General features: G+C 44.2%; 1 protein-coding gene across 5 annotated transcripts in view; it reads left to right on the top strand.

Moving 5' to 3' along the window:
- The first annotated feature begins 330 nt into the window (after positions 1-330).
- Positions 331-9811, top strand: part of LOC139634054 (ephrin type-A receptor 7) — a 146509-nt gene continuing 137028 nt past the window's right edge. For all 5 annotated transcript variants that reach the window (XM_071500291.1, XM_071500293.1, XM_071500294.1 and 2 more), the window contains exon 1: positions 331-652. In XM_071500291.1, the coding sequence (XP_071356392.1) occupies positions 574-652 (79 nt within the window). In that variant the 5' untranslated portion in view covers positions 331-573. The remainder of the gene's footprint in view (positions 653-9811) is intronic.

The following is a 9811-nucleotide window of genomic DNA, read 5'->3' as shown; positions in this document are numbered from 1 at the left end:
TTTTCCCTGTATTTAAAGGGTTTCAATTGAGCTTCCAGTGTGTACCCCTGTGAAAATCACTGGGTTAACATATTAATATTACATTGAGGGTCCTCTGCAGTCTCCTTTAGGACCCCTATTGAATCCTGGACCCCACTTTAGAGCCAAGATACTTTGATCATTAAACAGTCATCAAAGTGCAGGACTCTGGATATAATCCCCATCAAACTCACTAACAGCCTCTGACACCACATCCACAAACCTAGGTCCTTAAAAAAAAAACTGCTGCAGGCTCGACTCCGTTAACTCTAGTGGAAACACCTGGCGCGGAGAGTTCAGGTTTGCAGCTCTTTGATAGGTCGACCCTCCCGTACCCTCGACTCCACATCCCACTTCATTGCGCTCGCCCGGTGTCAATCTCCTCGACAAAACCCTCCCCCGAGATATCAAATAGGCCGTGTGGCTCCCCGGTTCCCGCACTACTTGCCCAGACGGCATCCGCTCCATTCAAACACTGAGCGCGTCTCTGCTGCGGTGCGTTGCGCGCAGGCTGGAGAGAGATGACAAGAGCCCCGCGGAACTGGCCAGACAAACATGGATCTCCGTAAAACGCTGATTTCGGTGCTTTGGATATTATTGCTGAACCAAGTGGAAGACTGTCACGCCGAGGAAGGTACGTGGAGACATGTGTTTTTCCTGGCTCGGTTGTTGCCAAACTGGCCGCAGCAGCAGGCAGCGCTGGTCGGCAGACAGATGTCCGCGGCGGAGATAGTTTGGCATTCGCGCTTGTCCTGTGACGGGAAGCAGGTGCCCGATCGGCAATAACGAGAGATCATTCATTTCAGTCGACTCAGAAAAGAGACATAGTGTTTTGTTTTTTTAATTCATTGTTAATACTATTACTGCAAATGTTTGTTTTTGCCTGATGATGGAGAGGCGCGTTTCTTAAAGCTCCTCTATGACAGATTTACGCATCTGTGCTCCGTGAACTCAAAGCGTTTATTCCCGAATAACCCGAACATCAGAGCAAATATATCACAGTGAGACGGACACGATTAAAGTCACGCAGTTGTGATTCAAACAAAAAGACTCTTTAGTGCAACAAAAACCCGCACAGTTGATTATTATTCACAGCATCCCCTCCGTCATTATGAACTTAATGGCTGATGTGGACAAGTTGTTCAAAAAAAAAAAAAAAAAATGTTCCATGTTCCAAAAACCAAAACCGAGCTGTATTTCAATCATTTCTGGTGCCACATACAGATCCACTGTCTGCTTGAGTACCCAGTTTGTGATTTATTCAGAGAGTAAGAGTCAGTTTCTCTCACAGCTGTTCTAATAAGACAGAAATCCCTGCTCCGCTGTCACACTCATTTGAATTGTGTTAGGGCATCTTTGTGCAACTGGTTTCTTTGTCTTTTCTTACTCTTAAGTCACTGATGCTGTGGCACGGACCACAGGAAGCATTAGAGGCTGATGCTTTAGTGCCCAAGCCACTGCATGCAACTCTCCTCTGTTTTTCAGCTCCACTCCTCTGTAACAAGTATATATTTTTTGAACAATGGAGCAGGAATTGTGCAGGTTTCTCTTTGTCCTTCCATCAGCATTAAACCAAGAATCCACACTGGAATGCATAGGAACAATGTCTGATTCAGAGAGTGTTTTATTAAGATTTAATGCTGATGTGGGACTGGGATTTGGATTGCTGGCTTGTTTAATTGCCCCTGTGCATCTGTACTGAAGTGTGTGAGGGAGCTGCTACTGTGGTCCAACAGTTTACCAGCAACCTGGCTGTTTGCCACAGATAAACACTTTCTGCACTCACCAGTTAGCCGAGGTATTGTAACCCTATGAAACTTATGAGTTTAAACTAACACGCAGATTGTGTGTGTGTGTGTGTGTGTGTGTGTGTGTGTGTGTGAGTGTGTGTGTGTGTGAGAGAGAGAGACAGAGACCAGTTGGCTCAGGTGAAGCTAGGGAAGTGATTCTAATCAGGTCTGAGACTGTGAAGTGGAAAAGAACATAATGGCTTCAGACCCACAGGCGCTTTCTAAAGAGGGGCTTTACTATCCAGGCATAGCTGAGTGGTTTTTGGATACACACACATATGCATGTGCACACAAACACACACATCAGCAGTTGTACACACATATACTCTAACCTATACTTTTGGCACACATAAAGACATCACAGCCATACATCATTGACACACATTAATGCACTCCTGGCACACACACGCAACTCAGGGTCAAATGCACACACTCACGTGACACGTACATGTCGCGCTTGCATGCAGTCTTCCTCATGAAACATACACACTTGTGCGCACACGCATGATGTGATAGAGGGCACCCCCCCCCCCTTCCTCTGGAGCATTGAATGCACCACACGCGGACTCGTTGCCAGATTGATTTGGTTCCCTGGAATGCTGGGTAGCCGGATTTGGATGCTAGCTTTTGTTTAATTGATGTTGCGATTAATTGCTGTGAAAGCAATGTGCTCCTGAAGGCAGCTATTGGCAGCGACTCCTCCCGCTGTTCGTAAGGATTTGGAAGATAAGAAAGCACTGGAGAGAATTTTTTTTCTTTCTTTTTTACTTCTCTGCCATTATGTCCATATTAAATGAGGCAATTTACCTACCTGCCTGTGTGTGTGTCCTCTTAGAGTGAAACAGCTTTTTTTCATTAGAGAGGTGGTGTGTGTGTTTATTTAGGCATTAGTCTCTCCTGCATTTGGGATTTTGAGAGGATCTATTAAAGCCTGTGTTATATTGTATTACAATATTTATGCGGCTCTTTGATCACCATTCATGAAATTTCTCTTTTCTAGTCCACCCTTGTGCCTAATCCGTTATTAGCTCTTATTCACAGTTTTACATGTCCCTTTGTGTCTGGCCTCAGCTTCTATTTCTCCTCGTGTGCCAACAGCATTTTCCTGTCTTGTTTATATTGTTAGCTCTTCCTTCCTTCTGTGCTCAACTCTTCTTTCCCCTCCTGTCTTCCTTTGTTCTTCCCACTGTCCTCTCATATGTCATCCTCCTCTCCTTTCCTTTTCTTTCCTCCTATCCTGCACATACCTCCTGCATCCTGAGCTGACTTAGCAGACGCTAATATGGCCTGGGGGGGGGGGCTCCGTCCAGGCAGAGCCAGGAGTCCACCATCCAACACCAGCACCTCACACACAGTCAATCTAGCCACTCCCCCTCCCTTCAGGCCGCTTTTCTCATTCCCCGCGCCTCACCGCTAACACACCTTGGCATCTCATCGGGATCTCATTTACTTCTCCTCTCTCCTCCCTCCCTCTCTCCCTCCCTCTGCATCCATCCATTCTGCAGCAAGCAGAGAGGGGGCACAAGCCAGGTACAGAACAATAGAGGCAGAGTGAGAGAGAGAGAGAGAGAGAGAGAGGGGAGCGGAGTGATTGAGGGCGAGAGAGACTCAGAAACTGCAGCGTAACCTGTGGGATCATCCTGCTTGTGCGGCGGCAGCTTTGCTTGATGCCTGGTGGAGTCAGAATGGCCGAGGCTGACTTCACTGCACTATGTTCTTGGCAGACATGCAGACTATTGTTTACCTGCAGCCTCATTACGCTGGCATGCTGCTCAAACCTCTTGTGTCATGTGTGATTTTTAAGATTTACAGCTCACATTTTTTTTTTCCACCATGATTGTTTGTGACGCTGAGAGAGAGAGAGAGTTCTCATAAAAACAGACAGTTTGAAACCAAATCCTGACGCAGTTCCACTCTGAAATAAATGCATCTTTAGTTTTCCTTCAACATTTTCTGTCAGGTTAGAAGCATTGTAACTAACCTTAATAAAGTCATATTACTAACATATTACTTTTGCTTAAAAAAGTGGCATTAAATGTTTATTTTAAATCTAATCTGAGGTTTTGTGGGGTTTGTGTCCTGTTCACTTCTCTTTGTCTTTTGAAGGACAGGACAGGTGTAATCCATGGATTAGAAGCTATTAAAGGTTCAACGTACAGTAACTGGCCTGCAGCTCACTTTACTGAGATTAATTTGAAAAACCTGCTCTATCTCGATGGAAAACCTTGTTGTATCTGTTTACTTGCACACAAGTCAATTGAAGTGAGTGTTCAACATTAAACTCCACTCATGATATGTGATTACTGATTCTTATAATTAGTACTTAGAAGCAATCTGATTGACTAATATTGGGTTTACCAGCAATTGCCAGACTAAAAGAGAAGCAGCGCTCCACCCTCCCAGGCATCAATTTGGGACTAATTGCGTGTGATTTATGCAGGCTTCTTTCTGCTCTGCTGCCGCTGCCTCTGCCGGCCCCGGCTGCGTGGGTCCGTCTTTGGCTGGCAGGGGCAGCCTCGGACGCGTGTGTGCTGGATCAGATGACTGTGACCTCTGTGAGTATGAGAGGTCAGAGTGATTTGTGAAGATGGCAGGCACGGCGCCACGTCACTCTCCTCCTCCTGCCGAGGCCTCAGGGAAGTCGTCATTTTCAGGAGAGATGAGAAGAGGGTGAAGACAGGAGGATGGGTAGAGGCACGTGGGAGGGGGAGAAAGAGGGGAGTCATCTAAAAAAAATAAAAATAAAATAAAAAAAGATGCATTACAAGCAGAAAAAATAGGAGAAGTGGTGTTTCAAATTCAGGGGTGAGGAAAGAGGAATGCTGAGCAAGGAGCAGCGGATGAGGGAGTGACAGAAAGAAAATTGGAGGGGGGAAAAGGCCAGTGGGAAGGGAGCAAGTGATGAGGGAGTTGTAAGCTGCCACCACAGCTTTGTTCCGCAGCTCTTGTACTGTATGTTACATGTAATGAAACAGACCAAGGGTTCCTATAACAAGTCAATGCAGCAGCTCAGCCAGATCCTTATTTACCTCCCACTCCACTGGAACATATTGACTGAGACTGATAGACTGATGAATTGTTTGTGTGTGTGTGTGTGTGTGTGTGTGTGTGTGTACGAGTATGTGTGTCTATTGGATCCCGATGGGGTCACCTGATTTCCTTTGTTAAGGGTAAGGACGCTACCACAGCATCGGGGTTATTCTGCTGGATCGGCAAGAACGAGCAATCGGAAAAGTGTGTGTGTGTGTGTGTGTGTGTGTGTGTGTGTGTGTGTGTGTGCGTCTTTGTGTGTAAGTGTATGCACACATGGGAGGAAAGACGTGGGTTGAGCAGGTGTTTCAGCCATATTGGACAGTGAGGCAGTGGCTCTGTGCAGCTGCCTGTGATAGATCCAGGAACTGCTGACGGACTTTGGAATTTGGGTTCTCATTTTATTGATGAAACATTTCCTTCAGCTGCTGCCTGTGGGTGGGGGTGGGGGTGGGGGTGGGCGGGGGCCTGTGTGCAACAGCCACTGTGTGTTTTAACATTTTCTTAACCAACTTTTTTATTAATGTTGAATTGTAATGAAATAAGATGCAATGTCATTAAGTTATGCAGGAGACAATGAAATTGTTGAAGCAAAGTAATTCAGCACAAAAAAAGGAGATGAATATGGGCTCACATTGAGAATATTGGCTCAAATCAGCAATGACAGTGGGAGAAGAGAAACTTAAAAAGCAGGACAGCGCTCAAACAATTAGCCGAGGAACCAACAAGTTGGTCAAAACAAACAAAATAACACATTTTATTCAAATAAATTATCAGCACAAAAAATGAATTAAATATTCACTGGGTCCAGTTTCTGAAACGATTTGCTGCGTGTAAAATGAATCATGGCTGATAATGAAATTAAGTTTCAGTTTTCCAGCGCTACAGTAGAATATAAAACATTTTCAGTTGTTTATTGCCGACATTGTACAAGAAATTACCAAATTTGAACAAACTGTACACATACACACTTCATCATGAGGCGGGAAGACGAGGACAAGTGCACAGCAGGAAGTTATCAGTATGTTTATTCATACAGGCGAGTGAGCAAATATAGTCATTGAAGCTTATGTGAATAGTGGAGGCTAGAAGTCTTAAAGCCCACACTGAGCTACTTTGGCAAGTGTGCTTTCATGTCAGAGCACAATGTAAACATCTTCAGGGCCTGTTCTCTAAAGGTTCTTCAAAGGTTATATGCAAAAAAAAGTCTATAAATCCAACAACAACAAAAAAAAATCAAATCAAAAATGCCTACCACCCACACCGCCAGCACCTTGGAGTTAAGATGTATTTCTGCCTGATTTCTATACACATTAATCATCTTTGCTGTTTTTGTTGGGATACTAATGGATTAGAGGAGTGTTATTTTTTTAATTTTTTTTTTTTATTTGGCAGGATTTTCAGTCCTGAGGTGTCTAAAGTTGATAAATGTCACTGATGTGTCTTTGTGCGGAGCTGTAGCTGTGCTCCTGGCAGAAGTCTCTGCTCAGGGTGTGTTGCATTGAGAGTAAACACTAACTGCATTAATGCGAGGCTTGATGTGGGTGGGCATGTTGGGAATTGAACTGACAACTCGGAGGAGCTCAGTCCGTCTTCCACCCTCACACTCCCCGGCATTTCATTTAATTTCCTTTGTTTTGCGCTGGTGAAAACAAAATCACCCACTCATTTAGGCTTCGCTATGAGCAACAGATTTATTGAGACAAGTGGGACTTCGAGCTTTTAAGGCTTTGTTTGTTTTATCTGTGGTCAGACTTACAGAAGCTGCTGGCCAAAAAAAAAAAAAAAACTAGAAATCTCATGACTACGCCTAGAAACTCCAGAACCTTCATCTCATTGTTGGAAAATGGGATTTGAATTGACTTGAATTTCTTTTTTTACTTGATCCTGAATCTGTTACTGCAAATTTCAAGTATTGTCCAACTTCACATGTGACTCCAAAGTAGACTTAAATTTGCCGATCGTGCACACTCTGTCACAGCAAGGTTCAAAGTTCAAGGTAATCTTTATTATCCATGAGTGGCTATTTGTCGCACAGCCAGCTATAAATGAATACAAAAGAACACTCAAACAGTTTGCACAAAAGAGTTACATTAAGCAGCTTTCAGGCTTCTGTGAGGAAAACAGGGAAAGGAAGTGTAACCTGTGTGTGTGTGTGTGTGTGTGTGTGTGTGTGTGTGTGTGTGTGTGTGTGTGTGTGTGTGTGTGTGCGTGTGCGCGCGTATGCGTGTGTGTTGAGGCAGTGTTTTACCAGAGGTTAAATGTGTTGCCCTCCCTTTCAGATGTTGGCTTAGAGACCATCAGCCTCAATTGTGCTTGGTTTAGGCTGTGGCATCACACTGTTATGGAGGTGACTGAGGTCTTGGGATGTACAAGAAGATAGAAACACACACACGCACACACACACACATACACACACTGTGTTTGAACACGTGCAGTAACACATGCTCCTCTGAAGGATAACAGACTTTGTGGATGGTTGTCATTGCTGAGACAATATGTTGAATCCACAACTCCACTGAAGTGGAAATGCCATGCACTATCTATACATGTGTAATGCTGCAGGTGGGTGGCTGGATGGAGCTCTATGGAGGAAAAAAACCATTGTAAATAACAGGAGTTTACAGTTTGAAACAATATTTCCCCATTTCACTGTGTGTGCATGAATCTTAGAGCAGTGCTCAACACGCTTTGAGCCTCTGGATTGGCTGCAGCTGAGGCAATACTGTCCAGTTGTCCTGATTCAGTTACATAACAGTTATCTGAGCTAACAAGAGTAGCTTCTGATCCTGTCCTCTCTGTGTGTACAGGAACCAAACTGGAAATGCACCATACATGTTTTACAGAAACAGGAAAAAACCCCATCTACTCATTCTCATATGTATGGATTCATGCACATGCTCTCTTACCATCTAACACACACACACACAGCCACACATGTGGCATACTTGGAGACCCCACACACCTCTACAGCTGAACTCCACCCTCCCCCTTTGCCATTAGTCTCCCCTCTTCATCTTTGCTCTGCTGTGTCAGTGTCCGCCTCACTGGCTCTGGCTGAGGCTGGCCAGCCTGCCAGCGCTGCCTCTTAATGTGCTTTCCATGTCCGCTTGTCCTCCTCTGCCATGTCTGACCTGATGACAACATGTTAGGAGACCTTGCATTTTTTCTGTGTGTGTGTGTGTGTGTGTGTGTGTGTGTGTGAATAAAAGACTGCATGTTACTTTCTACTTTGCTCATGATTAAATGCTCCATCATGTTGCTTAAGTCACTATCTACCATCTCCAACCCAAAGAGATGCAGCAGGGATGTTAATGAAAGATTCATTCTTTTCTATGCATTCCACTAAAACATTCCCCAAAGTTGTGTTATATAATATGTGTGCATATAGACTGCAACAAACGGCCCTTATCATGTACTCAGACGCAATTGTATGCACTTGGCAGTTTTTCAGAAACAAACCAATCTTAAAAATGTTGAGCTGAGTTTCTTTAATGGCAGACGTATGACAACTTTGGCAATGACAGCAACTTTAGTAAGCAGGCCTGAGCTTGAGCAAGTCAAACTGCAGCAACTGGTAACATACTGAGATTACAAAAATAAAGAGAGAGAGAGAGAGGTCTGAATACAGGCTGTTCTGTTCTGTGTTGCATTCAGGTGCTGGCATGAAACCTGTGGACATCTGAAAGTCAAGTGTTGGCTGCAGAGCTGGGGTCCATTTCACTAAAGCTGTTTCCAGGCGCTGCCTACTGCACATGCAGATCTCAAACGGTGGCAGCCAACATTTCACAAATAATTATGCCTTGCAAATTGCAGATAAACATCCAAGTTCAACACGGCTCGTGCATGCTCATGCACGGGTTGCAAGTGTGGTGTTTGTTTTGATCAGTGAAATGTGTTAAAGAGGAAAATTATCTCATGTTGCAAAACACAGCCTGCTTGAACTTCAAGGAAATTCAGTTTGTACAGAGGTATTAAACACACAGGTCACAAGCTGATTACACTAAATATCAGACATAACATCTATATTTGTACAGTATATTTAGAAAGAAGTATTAGAAATTGATATACCTATTGAAAATAAAAAAGAAACTGTGACAGAAAAGCCTGCTTCCAAAAGAGTAAAAGACCAAAAAGGCCAGGGACAAATTGGCAAATTTGGTGAAATTGGTCCAGCATTGCATTGATGTGTCAGAAAACCCTGTCAGGTAAATTACTGGTCGTCAAATGTTGTTGATAGAACATTTTTAAGTCATTTTCTTCCTCCATTAAAAAGGCTGCAGTTCCTGAGCTGTCCATCACATTCCCACAGTCCCTGAATGCATCGCAGCACAAGTGTCAGTTCTGGACAAAGAGCAGCCTGAAGTGGACTTTTCAGACCAAATGAGTAGAGGCTGGTCACAGCAGGCGATGGCCTTCAGAATGGCCACACACTGAGAGCAGACTGAGTGGACCGAGACACAGGTTGTTCTTATAAATGAAGGAGATGTATAATTTACACAAGAGATTTCTTGTCCTTTCAATTACATGTTGCAGTTTGTCAAGAATATACATTTGTAGTAATTGGAAAACAGTTGCTCCAGTTATTCTGCTTTAGACCATAATCTGCCTCTGACAATTCATTTCTCAGAGATGAGACTGCTGAATGAGCTTTCCAAACATAATCAAACACGCACAAGAGTGACTCACACATGTACATCAGGTGGACAGAAACACATTGTTTTCTGCCCAGTGCTGGCTGGCCAGCACTTTTGTTTCACCCTTGTCTTTGCTTGCGTTCCCTCCTTCTGTCTGCGCTCTGTGGCGGTAATGACCGTCATGTTGGAAATGTGTCCGGCTGGGCCTCGTAAACCATTACCCCCGTGCCCAGGAAACCCCATTAATCTTTCTGAGAGGCGTTTGACCTTTCAAACTCATTAACCACAGCCGGTGTGCAGACAGACGTGAACGCATACACAAACCACAGATGCACT

This window comes from Trachinotus anak, unplaced genomic scaffold (assembly GCF_046630095.1).
Source record: "Trachinotus anak isolate AG129_WGS33_773 ecotype Australia unplaced genomic scaffold, CSIRO_AGI_Tana_v1 ptg000016l, whole genome shotgun sequence".
Classification (NCBI taxonomy): Eukaryota; Metazoa; Chordata; class Actinopteri; order Carangiformes; family Carangidae; genus Trachinotus; species Trachinotus anak.
The sequence above is the reverse complement of the archived record's forward strand: the minus strand, read 5'-3'. Positions and strand labels throughout refer to the sequence as shown.